At 43.3% G+C, this 19,563-nt stretch overlaps 1 protein-coding gene across 3 annotated transcripts in view; it reads right to left on the bottom strand.

The window, feature by feature from the left end:
* Positions 1–3,686: 3,686 nt before the first annotated feature.
* The window catches only part of LOC129866740 (nuclear factor of activated T-cells, cytoplasmic 3-like), a 32,241-nt gene continuing 16,364 nt past the window's right edge, over positions 3,687–19,563 (bottom strand). For all 3 annotated transcript variants that reach the window (XM_055939578.1, XM_055939579.1, XM_055939580.1), the window contains 6 exons: positions 16,640–16,839; positions 15,696–15,868; positions 14,055–14,195; positions 13,621–13,676; positions 12,441–13,509; positions 3,687–5,166 (listed from right to left, as the gene is read on the bottom strand). In XM_055939578.1, the coding sequence (XP_055795553.1) occupies positions 5,051–5,166; positions 12,441–13,509; positions 13,621–13,676; positions 14,055–14,195; positions 15,696–15,868; positions 16,640–16,839 (1,755 nt within the window). In that variant the 3' untranslated portion in view covers positions 3,687–5,050. The remainder of the gene's footprint in view (positions 5,167–12,440; positions 13,510–13,620; positions 13,677–14,054; positions 14,196–15,695; positions 15,869–16,639; positions 16,840–19,563) is intronic.

The raw sequence follows: 19,563 nt of genomic DNA, 5'->3' as shown, positions 1-19,563 counted from the left end.
GTGTTCTCTTTCAATTGGTACCATGGTCATGCATACGCTTTGAATATTTCTTCTGTTTGAAACGTTTCAATTTTGCCCTATCCAAATTGGCCAATTTCCATGATGAATGACATTGACAAACACAGAACACATTCCTGCTAACCTGTTTTTCACTAATGCGGAACAGCCAAAAGAAAATGCACTGTATCACCTTTGCAAACAGCATCAGGACACAGCAGGCTGTATTCACCATCAGATGAGCAGCATGACATATTGAACTGAAACGTTCATCAGCAAATCAGCAAATGTACACTATCCCAAATCCATTATTTCAATATCAAGGTGAAAGTTCTCCACGGGTTGTGAGGTGAAAGTCTCAATTGCAATGGTTTTGTTCTTATTCAACACAATTAACAGACAAGTCAGTACTATTCAAAGCCTGAAGATCAACAAACCAGAGGCTAAGTTTACAAACGTACCCAAACCAGGTAGGCTACAATAGCGGCTGCCACATCTCCAAGGCAGGTGAATTAGTCATCATCGACAACATCACCACTTTCTACAGGAGTACTGCCATGTGTCTGAGACAGTAGAGTAGCTACTCAAGATTATCATGGCGAGCAATACAGTGCTCAAAGCCGTGTATGTCTGCAAACGGGGCCATGGGGATCTCTCCAAAAACAGCAAAAGCCGGTTGATCTGTCGCGATGTTTGCAAAAATCGACAAACCACTACTTTGGGGAAGTTTTGGACTAGATTGAAGGGATCAGAGTGCACACCCTACTATTTTGAACGCTTTTTGTCAATCATGATTCAAAATAGCTAACGTTAACTTTATATTAGCTCGTTTGTAGGTAATAAAGTGGTAACGTTAGATATGTATCATCCTTGGATAGCTAGGTACAGTAGGTATGGACGACAGTTATATTAACATTTTAGTTAGCAACCCAAGACTAAGGGGCTAGCTAGCTACCGGGCAGAGGATTAAAAGCACGGAGTAATATGACAACTCGTTCACGTTGATAACGTTATCGGCAAATAGCAGTGGTTCAATCTTCTCATTGTAACAGTTGGGTTTTGGGGCAATTTGGAGTACAACACATTTCTCATCCCTGGATTGAGGTACTTTTCCCGAGCCATATCTCACGCCGGCTCCGCAATGTCTTAATATACACAGGATTGCCGTCTAGTATCGACCATCCTCCCTTGCAAGTTTCTGTAACAATTTCTTTGAGTTTCCGGTACTGGAATGTTGACGTACATCCGGTTTTGGACCCTCTGGATCAGAGGTTAACATGTCGTCACAGGGGCCTCATTCATGGTCATGAATGATACCTAAATGTTCTCCCATTCCTGTGTGTTGCAACATCGAGCTTATGTTGATCCAGTGGGAAAAATTGCTGAGAGAGTATGTACAGTTGAAGCCAGAAGTTTACATACACTTTAGGTTGGAGTCATTAAAACTCGTTTTTCAACCGCTCCACAAATTTCATGTTAACAAACTATAGTTTTGGCAAGTCGGTTAGGACTTTGTGCATGACACAAGTCATTTTTCCAACAATTGTTTACAGATTATTTTACTTCTAATTCACTGTATCACAATTCCAGTGGTTCAGAAGTTTACATACACTAAATTGACTGTGCCTTTAGACAGCTTGGAAAATTCCAGAAAATTATGTCATGGCTTTAGAGGCTTCTAATAGGCTAATTGACATCATCACTAACATCAAGGCGGTGGCCCGTTCCTGTAGGTTCATGCTCTACAACATCCGCAGAGTACGACCCTGCCTCACACAGGAAGCGGCGCAGGTCCTAATCCAGGCACTTGTCATCTCCCGTCTGGATTACTGCAACTCGCTGTTGGCTGTGCTCCCTGCCTGTGCCATTAAACCCCTACAACTCATCCAGAACGCCGCAGCCCGTCTGGTGTTCAACCTTCCCAAGTTCTCTCACGTCACCCCGCTCCTCCGCTCTCTCCACTGGCTTCCAGTTGAAGCTCGCATCCGCTACAAGACCATGGTGCTTGCCTACGGAGCTGTGAGGGGAACGGCACCTCAGTACCTTCAGGCTCTGATCAGGCCCTACACCCAAACAAGGGCACTGCGTTCATCCACCTCTGGCCTGCTCGCCTCCCTACCACTGAGGAAGTACAGTTCCCGCTCAGCCCAGTCAAAACTGTTCGCTGCTCTGGCACCCCAATGGTGGAACAAACTCCCTCACGACGCCAGGACAGCGGAGTCAATCACCACCTTTCGGAGACACCTGAAACCCCACCTCTTTAAGGAATACCTAGGATAGGATAAAGCAATCCTTCTGACCCCCCCCCCCCCTCCTTAAAAGATTTAGATGCACTATTGTAAAGTGGCTGTTCCACTGGATGTCATAAGGTGAATGCACCAATTTGTAAGTCGCTCTGGATAAGAGCGTCTGCTAAATTACTTAAATGTAAATGTAAATTTGAGTCAATTGGAGGTGTACCTTTGGATGAATTTCAAGGCCTACCTTCCAACTCAGTGCCACTTTCCTTGACATCATGGGAAAATCCAAAATAAATCAGCCAAGACCTCAGAAAATAAATTGTAGACCTCCACAGGTCTGGTTCATCCTTGGAAGCAATTTCCAAATGCCTGAAGGTACCACGTTCATCTGTACAAACAATAGTACGCAAGTATAAACACCATGGGACCACACAGCCGTCATACTGCTCAGGAAGGAGACACGTTCTGTCTCCTAGAGATTAATGTACTTTTGTGTGAAAAGTGCAAATCAATCCCAGAACAACAGCAAAGGACCTTGTGAAGATGCTGGAAGAAACAGGTACAAAAGTATATATCCACATTAAAACAAGTCCTATATCGACATAACCTGATAGGCCGCTCAGCAAGGAAGAAGTCACTGCTCCAAAACCGCCATAAAAAAGCCAGACTACGGTTTGCAACTGCACATGGGGACAAAGATCGTACTTTTGGGAGAAATGTCCTCTGGTCTGATGAAACAAAAATAAAACTGTTTGGCCATGATGACTATCGTTATGTTTGGAGGAAAAAGGGGGAGGCAACATCTCAAGACATCAGTCAGGAAGTTAAAGCTTGGTTGCAAATGGGTCTTCCAAATCGACAATGAACCCAAGCATACTTCCAAAGTTGTGGCAAAATGGCTTAAGGACAACAAAGTCAAGGTATTGGAGTGGCCATCACAAAGCCCTGACCTCAATCCCATAGAAAATTTGTGGGCAGAACTGAAAAAGCGTGAGCGAGCAAGGAGACCGACTAACCTGACTCAGTTACACCAGCTCTGTCAGGAGGAATGGGCCAAAATTCACCCAACTTATTGTGGCAAGCTTGTGGAAGGCTACCTGAAACGTTTGACCCAAGTTAAACAATTTAAAGGCAATGCTACCAAATACTAATTGAGTGTATGTAAACTTCTGACCCTCTAGGAATGCGATGAAAGAAATAAAAGCTGAAATAAATCATTCTCTCTACTATTATTCTGACATTTCACATTCTTAAACTAAAGTGGTGATCCTAATTGACGTAAGACAGGGCATTTTTACTTGCATTAAATGTCAGGAATTGTGAAAAACTGAGTTTAAATGTATTTGGCTAAGGTGTATGTAAACTTCTGACTTCAAATGTATAACCACACCTACCCCATCCTTTTGTATATGTTTTTGAAACCACTCACAGATACACAGAGAACAGGCGTATTAATTGCTTTTCTTTTAATTGAACAAAAACCTGATGAAATGCACTGAACAAAATAATAAACGCAACATGTAAAGTGTTGGTCCCATGTTTCATGAACTGAAATAAAAGATCCCTGAAATGTTCGACACACAAAAATCTTATTTATGTTAGTGAGCATCTCACCTTTGCCAAGATAAGCCTCCAATGTCCTTTTAGACAATTTGGCATTATGTCCAACCGGCCTCACGAATGTGTATGGGCTCATGTGGGCAAGCGGTTTGCTGATGTCAACATTATGAACAAAGTGCTCCATGGTGGTGGTGGGGTTATGGTATGGGCAGGTAGATTAAAGCTATGGACAACAAACACAATTGCATTTTATAGATGGCAATTTGAATGCAAGAAAATACCAGTACCAAATCCTGAGGCCCATTTTTTTAAGGTGTCTATGACAAACAGATGCATATCTGTATTCTCAGTCATGTGAAATAAAGAGATTAGGGCCTAATGAATTTATTCCAATTGACTGATTTCCTCATATGAACGGTAACTCAGTAAAATTGTTGCATGTTGCGTTTATATTTTTGTTCATTATAACTTTGATATAGCTACTTCACACCTAAGCATACTGCTAAAGTATCATGTCATTCTTGATAATATACTGTACATTCTTTGGAAACTAAAATCTTCAAATAGAAAATAGGCATACAATACCAGGCATTAGAAGGTTATGAAAATGTATCATTATTCTAAAGAATCATACAACTGCAAGAGCTACAGTATCAAAAATCTATTTAAATCGAATGTATTTCCCCAATAAATATTAAATTAACACAGCATTTGGTATTTGGCCTTTTTCAGCCTCTTCATTGACATCAATATTCTTTCCACACCAAATACGTAATTTTCATGCATTTACAGACAAGTAGTTATATTTCAGCTGTGCCTTAAGGGCAACAAATAAAAATCTTTGGTATGAGAACTATTGCCATCTTTATTCCTAAAATATATTTTAGTTTGACTTGAAAATCCTGAACTGTTAGATACGCAAACAAACAGGCATACCCACCAGGCCCACTGGTTGAGTCAGTTGTTTCCACGTCATTTCAACGGAATTACATTGAACCAACGTGGAATAGATGTTGAATTGACATCTGTGCCCAGTGGGTACATTCTCTACAGCCTACCCACATCCACAGGTGTATGTATTACCAGCAACTGGGTTAATTGGACCAGTTAAACCACCACAGTTTTGCCGTCAATATTGTGGTCAGTTAGTAATAGAACCGCCCGATGCATAGATAGCACAATTCAACTCCTGTCCTGAGTAATGATGATGATTAATAGAAAACGAATGAAGGCCACAGAATGGAAGAACAGTATCACTGGAGTATCTCAGTATCCCATCCATAAGTATCCTGTTCTGGTTGATTGGACTCTGCTGCCCCACCACCACCACCACTGAGCTGAGATATGTCTCTGTCGATGATCTCATTCACTGCAAAACACAGACACACAGGGGGTTAGTTTCAAGCCTCTTGTCGTTTCTTACTTTATAGTTGTTTCAGCCATCCGAGGGCAGCATTGCCAACCTCCTCAATCTAAACCAAATGGCAAACGTCAAAATAAGTCAATTATACATTTAGCAGCACAAAAAAACTGTGCACACACACTTGCTGAATCAACGGTGTTTCAACCAGTGTGCACAGTTTGTTGTAATGCTAAATGTATATGTGACTTATTTTGACGTGAACCAATGTGGAACAGACATTGAATGCCTTGCGTTGTTGATACACATAGCTTTATTTTCGTTTTAACAGTCTAGCTCTGCAGATGTCACACATTATGAAAAACAACCAAGGATTGAGGCCTGGTCTCAAGGTTAGAGATGGCTGAATGGTGAGAACACATTTTGGAGCTTTATCAAAGGGCGGGATCCATGTCGAAGGCTGAGGTCCCAGTCTGTATTTGTGATGTCTATTTATAACTCCCTACAGTGCAACAAAAACACATGGATCAAATGGTCACATATACACCGTACTCATAGCCTTTCCATGAAAAGGTGGTGTGTTTGCAACCCGAGCCGTGTATGAGGGTAGATGATAGACAACACATGTAAACAAACAGGCTAGCACTGAGGGAACGGAAATAACCAGTCCCTGTTTTTTCAACCAATAGCCTAACAGGAACTCCGACAGCTTGACTGCACCTGCTCCCTTCCTCCAAGAACACTTACAATACACTGTAAGAGCCTAAAATTAGTCATTAAGAAAAACAAAATCATTGAAACTAAAAGATCCCACAACTGTACATCAATGAAATCACTTTCATTTGAAATGACAAATTGATTAAATCCTTTCAATGAAATAATGATCTAATCTCACCTAATGAGGCATAAACTCGCTGTTTCTTTATTTAAGTATCAGAGTTGCAGAAACCCTGTAGGGTGAAAGTCAAGTTCAAAGAGGACCCTTCCGCCCAGCTCAGGCCAGGGGTCCTATTTCCAAGCTGTATGTAGTGAGGGGGTTGTGGGGGTCTTATGAAAGCCTGTCTGTCATTACTGCCCTGTGACAGCTGTGCCACAGACGGTAACTGAAGCAGATACGCGTGCACGGTATCTTGAGCCTCCTCTATGTGACTATAGTTTGTAGGCTATACTAACATACACACAGTTAAAAGTGTCATCTCCTTAGCCAGCAATCCGGGCCTCTGCCTATAATTAACCTACATCATAATGCACACAAACACACATACAGTATGTGCACAAGCACACACACACGTATGCATGCACGCACATGGGCTGGCAGCCATGCAGCCCTGTAGAGGAGCAAACAAAGACCTAGTGGGCATATGGTGACAGGAATACTGGGCCACAGTGACTGTGTTGTCGGGACAAACACAGTCCAGCCAGCGCGAGGTGATTAATTAAAAAATCAGGTCGGCATGGTGAGATCGTGAGAGCTTTACGGTTCATCGCCTGGCCCCTAAAGGCCTGTAATTACAGCCAGCCCTACTCTAAGCTGGGTAAATCCATATGAATTCAATCACTTTTTGACAGCACCTCTTTTGATTTGAACGAACCCTTCCATACATATTTGCCCCTTGTAGAAGTGCTCAGAAAGTGACTTTTTGGAGATAAAGGTTCTCAAAGTTGACCTATTTTGTATAACCCACCATACCACGAGGCATCCATGTCTACATCACTGGAAAAGTTAAATGGTTGAGATTGATATCATTTAAAAGCTTACAAACTATTGAAGATTTATTTATTTGTTTCATTTTTTACCTTAAATGTAAATTATCTAAAAACGCGTACTCGGATTTACATATGTTGTAGTTTAGACCCTATTTTACATAATCTGAGGTTGTCGTGTTATGCCCGCCATCGGTGGAGACACAACATACTCTTGAATACAGGGTGGGTGTCATGTTTTGGCTGGTAAATGTACTAAAATGGTACCACAAAGCTGGTTGGAGGTCCACACATGAGAGAATGTTGACTTGAATGGGAATATCTGTTGTTTTAAATGATATTTTCAATCCTCCATAAGAAACCTACTAAAATCCTAGAAATATAAATAATAGAAAACACATGACCATTTAAGTTGACATTCGACGGTGGGTGGACCGGCGGCCATCTTTGTGGTATTAATTAGAAGTTAAAATGTTAATTCAATTAAAATTTCAATGGTGTACCAGCTTAATTGCAGTGGTCTGAATGGATAGGTCCATTCAAGAATTATATTTCTATGATTGAAATGACATCAAACCAAGTGTCTCAACCGATGGCAGGCACAACAAAAACCTTTGGTGATGTAAAGTAGGGTTTACGCTACAATATGAAAAAATGTGGGTTTTATTAGTTTATAGATAATTGACAGTTGCCCTTTACATTCGTACCCGCATACGGGTTGAAAATGGCAGATTGGGGCATTGATAAGCACCTAAATTAGACAGTGGCTGTACAGTAACATGCTATAAATGATGTCAAAGCTCAGGCTCTGTGCTTCACAGAGCTGTATGGTTATTGACTGACAGCCGTTCTGAACTTGAGCGCAGCACATGACTAGAAGTTACCTCCATCTCTCCTGCTAATTGGACAACATTAGCAAACTGTTGAAAGAGTGAGGGAAATGCTGTAAATTAAGAGGACTCGATGTATTTTGAAAGATGAGACGTTGAGGATTATAATAAATACAGCTTTGATGTCATACAAGCAAGCCAAACACCCGTGAGTCCAAATGTGCACTTCACATTTCCATATCATAAAACTCATGTCATATACAGTGACAACTTTATGATCACTATGTTTGATGTACAGTTACAAGATGACATGGCTTCATGCCCTGGGTTGTTCTGAACAGAATGATTGTCTATTGTAAAGAAAGTTTGCAACGGAACACACACCTGAATGCACACGACTCCTTTCTATGTGCACCAAAATGTATATCTGCTTCTCTGAATTGCCCGGTGAAAGCCTGACACTGTAAGATCCTATTTTATAACTCAGCTGGTCATGTTGGGAATAGAACAAGTGTTGAAGTGAAGCTCACCTGACCCAAATTGCGATTTATAATGGGCCGTTTTTTGGATTGCGTAAACAACAAGAGTAATTGTGTGATTGCAGGGTTGTGTTCCAAACAAAACAACTACAAGTGTGCTCTAGTTCCTCAACGGCACCGCTAGACGATCAAAACAACAAAAGCAATCTCTGAGTCATAAAAGTGCTTTGAAATGACTTAGGAACTGTGCACACTTTGGAGAGGTGTGTGTCCACTCGGAGACACATAAAATCAACAGTGTAATGTTTTGGATTCACTTGAATTCGATTTTGGTGAACACACGATGTCTGGCCGACCTCGCGGTTGTCCATGACAAACCAACGTATGATCAATTATCTCCCATAATAATCATTTTGTAGTCCCGAGCTGTCAGAGCTGTAAGGCTCATCCGTGGTCGACATATGTCGCTGGTTTTGGTCAATACTGGGCCAGATTAAAATACACCGTCAATCTAGATCCACCAAGTTGCGACTATGTTAGAGAGACACTCTTATTCGAATCCAATTAGATTTGTGCAGTTGATGTTTACTGATTCATTGCACAGGAGAACAGGAGAGATTTACAGCTCGTCTTTAAGGAAGAACCCCCATTACGCCGCTTCCTGGAGTCCATTTAGCCCAAGAGACAGCCACAAATTACAAGGACGGGACAGTGGAGTCCTCCATTGTGCTGGACGTCAAGATGGTCTTTGTAAAGTTCTGGACGGGAAGAGTTCCAGATCATGACATTGAACTGTTTCTAAATGGGTGTTGCACTATTTTACAACCTGCAGTGAAACCGGTGGATAAGTTCGGGATATGGTATGGAGTACAAAGTACAAAGTGCGCAAAACCACAAGCGGGCAGTCCATAACAATCCCTAACTCAATATCCCTTGACCCGCACAATGGTAAGATCTCCTATCCTGGACAAACCCCTTGGTGTTACATCTGCCAGGGGCTGGACAACCATGTCAAGGATTGTGTTGGAGATGCGGAGACCTTGGACACAAATCCAGGGACTGTGAGTCTCCAAGCAAGTGCACCTTGCGTGGAAAAGAGGGCCACGACTTCTGCAAGTGTCCCCAATCTTATGCCTACAAAGCGAGGGCTGGTCCCCAATCCAGCCCAGAGGAAGAGCCGGAAGAGACAGAGCCACCGACCCCAACAGTTCCATCCACCACGCCACGGCAGAGCGCGAGGTCACCACTACAGGTTCGAGCACAGCTGAGAGGCAGGTGCCAGTGAATGCGAGAGAAGCTGAGGGAGCTGAATACAAAAGTGAAGGCGACCAGATCTCCCAGGAAGGTGTCAGCGAGAGTATCCAATCCTCCAGGTCAAGCTGCAGTGAGAGCAAGGAAGAAGAGTCCTTTGAGGACGAGAACGAGTCAGACTTCAGTACTGATCCCCCGACCCCGGAAAAAGAGAGACAGATTCCTTCCAACCCCTGCTCCCTTTCCCCGCCAGCGTTACCCCCACAGCTCAAGCAGGTGGAGTGAAATGCCATTTACACTTCCAAACGCAGTTCAATCCAAAGCCAAGTTAAAAAGAAAAATGAAAAACCAAGTTCCCAGTAGAAGGTAGGCAAATAATCTAAAATGAGCTTAGAATATTAGCCTTTGCAGACATCTATTAGTTAATGTTGGACTGCTTCTTTAGAGGAAACAAAAATAACAGTGATAAATGTATACACAGCATCTAAGAAAAAGCTATTTTATGTGGGGATTTTAAAACGGGGTGATGATTGGGTCTCTCAGACAATGAAATATTAACTGGACACAGTCTCTTGAACAAAACTATTTATAAAGTGATCTTTTTTTCTGGTTGATTTCCATTTTCCGTTGTTGCTCCTAGACATTTCCACTTCACAATAACAGGACTTACAGTTGACCGGGGCAGCTCTAGCAGGGCAGAAATTTGATAAGCTGACTTGTCAGAAAGGTGGCAACCTATGACGGGGCCATGTTGAAAGTCCCTGAGCTCTTCAAAAAAGTGATCAAATGATGCAGGTGCTAAACTACAGGATTGTTTTGCTAGCACAGACTGGAATATGTTCCAGGATTCTTCCGATGGCATGGAGGAGTACACCATATCAGTCACTGGCTTTATCAATAAGTACATCAAGGACATTGTCCCTACAGTGACCGTACGTACATAAACCAACCAGAAGCCAAGGAGCGGGACTCTAACCCAGAAGCTTATAAGAAATCTCGCTATGCCCTCTAACGAACCATCAAACAGCCAAAGTGTCAATACAGGACTCAGATCGAATTGTACTACACCGGCTCCGACGCTCGTCGGATGTGGCAGGGCTTGCAAACTATTACAGACTACAAAGGGAAGCACAACCGAGAGCTGTCCAGTTACACGAGCCTACCAGACGAGCTAAATAACTTCTATGCTCGCTTCGAGGCAAGTAACACTGAAACATGCACGAGAGCATCAGTTGGTCCGGATGACTGTGTGATCACGCTCTACGCAGCCGATGTGAGTAAGACCTTCAAACAGATCAACATTCACAAGGCCGCTGGGCCTGACGGATTACCAGGACGTGTACTCCGAGCACGCGCTGACCAACTGGCAAGCGTCTTCACTGACATTTTCAACCTCTCCCAGTCGGAGTCTGTAATACCAACATGTTTCAAGCAGACCACCATAGTACCTGCGCCCAAGAACACTAAGGTAACCTGCCTAAATGACTACCGACCCGTAGCACTCACGTCTGTAGCCATGAAATGTTTTGAAAGGCTGGTCATGGCTCACATCAACATCATTATCCCAGAAACCCTAGACCCACTCCAATATGCATACCGCACCAACAGATCCACCGATGATGCAATCTCTATTGCACTCCACACTGCCCTTTCCCACCTGGGCAAAAGGAACACCTATGTGAGAATGTTATTCATTGACTACAGCTCAGCATTCAACAACATAGTGCCCTCAAAGCTCATCACTAAGCTAAGGACCCTGAGGCTAAACACCTCCCTCTGCAACTTTATCCAGGACTTCCTGACGGGCCTCCCCCAGGTGGTAAGGGTAGGTAACAACACATCCGCCATGCTGATCCTTAACACGGGGGCCCCTCAGGGGGGCCAGATCATTGGTAGGCCTGATCACCAACAACGATGAGACAGCCTATAGGGAGGAGGTCAGAGACCTGACCGCATGGTGCAAGGACAACATCCTCCCTCTCAACGTGATCAAGACAAAGGAGATGATTGTGGACGACAGGAAAAGGAGGACCGAGCATCAACAGGGCTGTAGTGGAGCAGATTGAGAGCTTCAAGTTCCTTGGCACTCACATCGCCAACAAACTAACATGGTCCAAGCACATCAAGACAGTGGTGAAGAGGGTACAACAAAACCTATTCCCCCTCAGGAGACTAAAAGTATTTGCCATGGGTCCTCAGATCCTCAAAAGGTTTTACAGCTGCACCATCGAGAGCATCCTGACGGGTTGCATCACTGCCTGGTATGGCAACTGCTTGGCCTCCGACTGCAAGGCACTACAGAGGGTAGTGCATACGGCCCAGTACATCACCGGAGCCAAGCCTCCTGCCATCCAGGACCTCTATACCAGGCGGTGTCAGAGGGAGGCCCTAAAAATTGTCAAAGACTCCAGCCACCCTAGTCAGACTGTTCTCTCTATTACCACACGGCAACCGGTACTAGAGCACCAAGTCTAGGTCCAAGAGGGTTCTAAACTGCTTCTACCCTCAAGCCATAAGACTCCTGAACAGCTAATCAAATGGCTACCCAGACTAGTTACACCCCCCCCCCCCCCCCCCCCCCGCTTTATTAACCTTACCTGCATGTACATAATTACACCAATTACCTCGACACCGGTGCCACCGCATTGACTCTGACCCGGTACCCCCTGTATATAGCCCTGCTTTTTGTTATTTACTGCTGCTCCTTCATTATTTATTTTTCTTATCTCTTTGCAGTTTTAAGAAAATACCAAAAAATTGTTTGTTGGTTAAGCGCTTGTAAGTCAGCATTTCACTGTAAGGGCTACACCTGTTGTATTCGGCGCATGTGACAAATACAATTTGATTTGATTTAGTACGTGCCATTCTACTGCCAGCGTTTGTCTATGGAAATTGCATGGCCTTGTGCTCTGTTTTATACACCTGTCAGCAACGGTTGTGGCTGAAATAGCCGAATCCACAAATTTGAAAGGGTGTCCACATACTTCTGGCCATGTAGTGTATCACATGAGCCTCTTACCATCATCTAGTGTGATCTCCTGGAGCCCCATGGAGCCGAGAGGCAGCTTCTCCTCTGGTTCCTGCTTGATGTTCACCCTCCCTCTGTCGTTTGAGAAGAGGGAATGGGGTGCCGGGGGACACTCCTGGGGGTCGATACCAGAGGCCAGCCCTTGAGTGCTGCTGGAGGACAGGTGCCTCAGGGGACCCCCAGAGGAGGCTGATGCTAACGGGGAGGTGGAGCAGGTTGCTGCTACTCCAGGGGTGGGGGAATACGAAGCAGGCAAGTTTTTGTCAGAATGGTAGCTCAGATTATACTCAGCCTGTAGAGCAGCTAGGTCAGAGTCTGAGTGGGAACAGTGGTATTTTAGAGACTGCAGCTGGGTTGCATTCTGGGTGTGGGTTCTGGCAGGCTGGAGAGTGGCGACAGAGAGATCAGGTCCAATGAGGCTCTGGTACATCACACTTTCCCTATGAGGGCTGGAGACAGCTGGCCTGGGCTGGGCAGACTGAGGTCGAATGGCCTGGAGTGCGGCAGGACCAGGTCTCATGGGAGAGCTGGCCTGGCCACTATAAGGCACATTATGTTGTGTGGTCTGGTAGACAGGCTTTGTCCGAGGGGGTGGCATTGAATCAGGTGTATGCATAGGGCTTATCCGCTGGTATCCCATACTGGGACTGTAGCTGTGGAGGTGCGGGGAGTGCTGAAGAGGCGAGGAGCCTGAGGGAGTGTATGCTGGCTGGGAGGGCGGACCACAAGGCACAGGGTGACCACCAGAGGAACCATACAAGGGCCTGTCCTGAGAGAAGGCCCCGTCAGAAGAATTCTGCTTGCTGCTGGTTGGATATAGGCCAGGGAGATTGTTGCAAGTAGACAGATAGGTTGAGTCGGTGAGCTCCTGCTTCACCCGAGGAGCCACAACTGCATGGTCACTGGCAGTGGGATAATGGTGTGGAGAAGCACCAGCCAAGTATGTGAAGTTTTGCCTTTGGCTTCTTCTCCTCTTTCCGTTGCACACGTAGAACTGCACCTGGACTGCAGAGCTCACAGTGGTGTTGTGGTAGGTAGGAATCTCAACCACGATTCTGGACTGGAAAGAGAATGTTTCCAAATTATTCATCATCTATTCAAAGGATCCAGGGTTTGGGAGGTCGATTTCACGTAGTCTAACTTTAATAATGTAATTTAGGTGTCTACTTACTCTTTTACTCTTGTCTCTAATAACTTTTCCGTCAACTTCCCACTGTGTGCGTCCATCTGGAGAGATAAAACATCACAATTAACACACTGTTGTGTTGTGTGAAAGGATTTTTTTTTTTTTCTGGCATCGTTTTTTATACCCTTTTCAAACTACTGAGCCAAGTCACGTAAAGCTGCACTGTGCTGAACTGGTTATGCACCACCATAGTTGTTGGACCAACTCGATGGACTCGCGGTTAGAGTATTCGCCCTGAGATCATAGGAGCTCTTGCTCCTGTGAGCCGGTCCGGCTCGCACAAGGCAAGGCTTAGTTGCTGGAACGGTGCTGGAAAGAACATATCCAAGTGAATACGGTTCGGGAAAAGGATAAACCAGGTTTCTCCCCTAGTCTTTCTATGAACTCTATAAAGTCAAGGCAGCGTCAGCGTCTCTTACCAGGGCCTTTCTCCAGGAAGATGACCTTTGACTCGTGGGATATGTTGGAGCCAGTAATTACCATCTCCTCCCCCCCACTGACCAAGCAGCTGATGGGACTGCAGCTCTGCATCTGGGGAAGGTCTGTGGCCGAGCGCTGGGCTGCAAGCCAATTACATTTAACTATTACATATACTGAACAGTGAAGGACATAGACATATCTGATATTGTCAGAAAGCTTAAATTCGTGTTAATCTAACTGCACTGTCCAATTTGCAGTAGCTATTACAGTGAAATAATACCATGCTATTGTTTGAGGAGAGTGCACAATTTTGAACATGAAAAGTTATTAATAAACTAATTAGGCACATTTGGGCAGTCTTGATACAAAATGAACAGACATGCAATGGTTCATTGGATCAGTCTAAATCTTTGCACATGCACTGCTGCATTCTAGTGGCCAAAATCTAAATTGTGCCTGGGCTAGAATAATATATTATGGCCTTTCTCTTGTATTTCAAAGATGATGGTACAATTCAATTTTTTTTAAACACATGTTTTTTGCTTTGTATTATCTTTCACCAGATATAATGTGTTATGTCCTCCTACATTAATTTCACATTTACACAAACTTCAAATTGTTTCCTTTCAAATGGTATCAATAATATGCATATCCTTGCTTCAGGTCCTGAGTTACAGGCAGTTAGATTTGTCTATGTCATTTTAGGTGAAAATTGAAAAAAAGGGTCTGATCCTTAAGAGGAGCTCTGGCCACAAGTTATAGCCTTTAACTAATTATTATACCAATAATTTGATATAGGTTATATAAATAAAGATTATTTCTGGTCAAGTCCCATACTCGGGAAAAACTCAGGACTCTATGAATTATGTATGTGGATCTTTGAACGCATGTACAGTACCAGTCAAAAGTTTGGACACACCTACTCATTCAAGAGTTTTTCTTTATTTTTACTATTTTCTACATTGTAGAATAATCGTGAAGACATCAAAACTATGAAATAACACATATGGAATCATGTAGTATTCAAAAAGGTGTTAAACAAATCAAAGTACATTTTATATTTGAGATTCTTCAAAGTAGCCACCCTTTGCCTTGATGACAGCTTGCACACCCTTGACATTCTCTCAACCAGCTTCACGAGGTAGTCAAATGGAATGCATTTCAATTAACAGGTGTGCCTTGTTAAAAGTTAATTTGTGGAATTTCTTTCCTTCTTAATGCCTTTGAGCCAATCAGTTGTGTTGTGACAAGGTAGGGGTGGTATACAGAAGATAGCCCAATTTGGTAATTTGGTAAAAGACCAAGTCCATATTATGGCAAGAACAGCTCAAATAAGCAAAGCGAAATGACAGTCCATTACTTTAAGACATGAAGGTCAGTCAATCCAGACAATTTCAAGAACCCTGAAAGTTTTTTCAAGTGCAGTCGCAAATAAAAATATATTTTGATGTGTTTAACACTTTCTTGGTTACTACATGATTCCATATGTGTTATTTCATCGTTTTGATGACTTCACTATTATTCTACAATGTAGAAAATAGTAAAAATAAAGAAAAACTCTTGAATTAGTAGGTGTCCAAACTTTTGACTGGTACTATTACTACAGTATGTAGGCCGGCCTACTGAATAAAGATACTCACAACACTCCACAGGAATAGAGGCAGCTTGCAGACATAGGACCTTGCCGTTGGGCTGAGGGATATACACACGGAATGCCACTCGCACACGCGTGTTCTTCCTCCCGATGTCAGTCTCCCCCTTCCTGAGCTCAATGTCAGAGTTCCTCAGCTTCAGGATGCCTGCACAGTCAATACTGTAGAGGGAGAAATACAAGCATGAGACAACATTCTATCAAGGCCAATATAAACATTTCCATTTGAATATTTACAGTAAGCTAATAATAATCATACTTTTGGGGGTGCTTATATTTTTCCTGTTACACACAAGTGTGTAGTGGAAATGTGTTTTTTTGCCTATCCCAACTCCCCCTGAGACCCCCTCAGGGTGTGGGGTCATGGCCTGGGTGCCATTGTACAGCCCCCCTGGAGCAATTAAGGTTAATTGCCTTGCTCAAGGGCACAGCAACAGATTTTTTTTCACCTTCTCGGCTCCGGTATTCAAACCAGCAACCTTTCGGTTACTGCCCAACGCTCTAACCTCGAGGCTGCCTGCCGCCCTTAATAAAGAATGACCATAATGCTTTAAATAGTTCACATTCTTCACGTCATTTTAGGATGTTATGTAGTTTGTTGAATAGTGACAAATAAGTATCAGATAGTGTGAGAAAATAATGCCTGGATTCTTGTATTATGGAAAGGCAGCCACATGTCCTTGACAAAATAGTTATGGTCTGTCTGTTTCTATTTGTTCTAGGTGTAGAAATATGCTTATTCTGAGACGAAAGTCCATTCCCATTTTTAACATGCTATCATCTGTTCTAAATCGTTCAAAAATGATGAGAATTCACAGTGGTTGGCATTTTACATTTGAGATCATAATACCAATAAATTACAAGCCCAAATGTTCTACTTTTAGCCTTGTGATGCTTTTGAAAACATAAATATGACATGGTTATGACCAGTACCTGGTGGACATACTGTTTTCGGGGAGGAGAGAGATTTCCAGAACCTTTGTACTGCTTATTACGCTTTCCTGGCAAGCAGTAGCCACCGTCTTTCCCGTTACTCTGTGCACCTGGTAGAAGACATGTGGTCTCAAGTAGCGATCGTCTGCCGTTCCAATGAAAATCTGCAGGTTGACTGGCTTCTCGTCGTATCCAAGGAGCTGTAAATGACACCAAGCCGTAGAAATCAAATAAGCATTCTACCGCATTTGGTTAACAAATATATGAACGCACCATGTTTCACTTCTTCTTATGAGCACTCTTGTTCTTTGCACTGTACATTTGAATAGCTGTGTTTGGATCTGTTTAGAAACAGTATGCCAAACCAATGCCAATGCTCTGTACATATCGCAATACACCCAGACAATGTCGAAAATGTGACCTGCACTATGCAATTCACATCCTGGATTGCCTGCAATGAAATTACCCAATTGAAACAATTTGAGGTCACCAAAAATGTGTTGTGCCCCTGAAGAGCCAGCATGAGGTTGAGGAATGTCCAACACGACCTACGTGATGTAATGTACAGGGAAACACCGCTTGTGGCATTACAGAGGACTAGAGTGTGAAGCTGTGTGGCTTTAACACGAGAGTAATGAAGCCACCCCAAAATAAACTAGCTGGTATATATTACATGAGAGCCAGGACTTAATAAAGCTTTGCTTATCTCAGCCTGCATCTGTTCCAGCCTGGCTGCACCTTGATCCATAGATGGTAGTTCAGTCCCACTGCAGTACTACTGGCAAATAGAGCTCTGCTCAATGTTAGTTGATACTCTGAGCCCTGATCCAGGGATTGTATTCCAGCCCCACTGGCAAGTAGTGCTCTGCTAAACGTTAGGTGATACGCTCCGGTGATATACCCAGTGTGATGCCCAGTGTGATACCCCAAGCACATACGACTTAAAATGGTAAGAGATCAAAGGGTGTAGTTGTTGGTGTATGTGCAGCACTTTGGAGTAACTAGAGTACGAGTTGTGATCCATCCATGGGTTTAAATGCATACACCTTGGATCCCTCCTCTCTCATGTAGTGAGTCGCAGCACAGTCTAGTTGTTTACTAGAGTTATGGCTTCCAAGGCAATGCTTGATGTGGACTTGAATATACAGAACATAAAGCTCACATGTACACACACACATGCTTGCACACTCCTGTGTTAAATGAAGAGCTGTTGGGCTACAATAACAGGCTGTCTGTCTGAGGCTTACCATGTATCTGTCGTTTACAGAGAAGGAGAGCAAGAGAGCGAGAAACTACAGTATGAGATTAGGGCTGCCAGTGCTCTTGTGGTTGGTTGGGTTTGCATAAGCTACGTCACCCCCCATATTTACTGAGCCTAATATATGAACAAGTGTCACAAACCCCTGATAACATTGTTAAACAAATGTCTGATTCAAGTAATAACAGGGAGGGAGTAATTGCACAAAACGCCCACTCAAGACAGTTCGTTGTAACAAGAACACTTCCTTCGATATCGCAGGATGTCACATGTTGATTGACACCTCGAGGTTACAATTGCAAACAGCAGTTTATCAAAACACAACTTGTTATGTGAACCAGGCATAAAGTCTAGCGCAATCATATTGATCTTCTTGGTCAGAGCCGACAGAGACCGTCTATACATACAGTTGAAGTCGGAAGTTTACATACACTTAGGTTGGAGTCATTAAAACTCGTTTTTTAACCACTCCACAAATTTCTTGTTAACATACTATAGTTATGGCAAGTCGGTTAGGACATCTACTTTGTGCATGACACAAGTAATTTTTCCAACAACTGTTTACAGACAGATTATTTCACTTATAATTCACTGTCTCACAATTCCAGTGGGTCAGAAGTTTACATACAAAGTTGACTGTGCATTTAAACAGCTTTGAAAATTCCAGAAAATGATGCCATTGCTTTAGAAGCTTCTGATAGGCTAATTGACATCATTTGAGTCAATTGGAGGTGTACCTGTGGATGTATTTCAAGGCCTACCTTCAAACTTATCATGGGAAAATCAAAAGAAATCAGCCAAGACCTCAGGAAAAAAATGGTAGCCTGAAGGTACCACGTTCATCTGTACAAACAATAGCACGCAAGTATAAACACCATGGGACCACGCAGCCGTCCTACCGCTCAGGAAGGAGACGCGTTCTGTCTCCTAGAGATGAACGTACTTTGGTGCGAAAAGTGCAAATCAATCCCAGAACAACAGCAAAGGACCTTGTGAAGATGCTGGAGGAAACGGGTACAAAAGTATCTATATCCACAATAAAACGAGTCCTATATTCACATAACCTGAAAGGCTGCTCAGCAAGGAAGAAGCCACTGCTCCAAAACTGCCATAAAAAAGCCAGACTACGGTTTGCAACTGCACATGGGGACAAACATCGTACTTTTTGGAGAAATGTCCTCTGGTCTGATGAAACTAAAATATAACTGTTGGCCATAATGACCATCGTCATGTTTGGAGGAAAAAGGGGGAAGATTGCAAGCCGAAGAACACCATTCCAACCGTGAGCACGGGTGTGGCAACATCATGTTGTGGGGGTGCTTTGCTACAGGAGGGACTGATGCACTTCACAAAATAGATGGTATCATGAGGGAGGAAAATTATGTGGATATATTGAAGCAACATCTCAAGACATCAGTCAGGAAGTTGAAGCTTGGTCGCAAATGGGTCTTCCAAATGGACAATGACCACAAGCATACTTCCAAAGTAGTGGCAAAATGGCTTAAGGACAACAAAGTCAAGGTATTGGAGTGGCCATCACAAAGCCCTGACCTCAGTCCTATAGAAAATTTGTGGGCAGAACTGAAAAAGTGTGTGTGAGCAAGGAGGCCTACAAACCTGACTCAGTTACACCAGTTCTGTCAGAAGGAATTGGCCAAAATTCACC

The sequence above is a fragment of the Salvelinus fontinalis genome, chromosome 12 (genome assembly GCF_029448725.1).
Source record: "Salvelinus fontinalis isolate EN_2023a chromosome 12, ASM2944872v1, whole genome shotgun sequence".
NCBI lineage: Eukaryota > Metazoa > Chordata > Actinopteri > Salmoniformes > Salmonidae > Salvelinus > Salvelinus fontinalis.
This window is presented reverse-complemented; position numbering and strand designations above follow the sequence as displayed.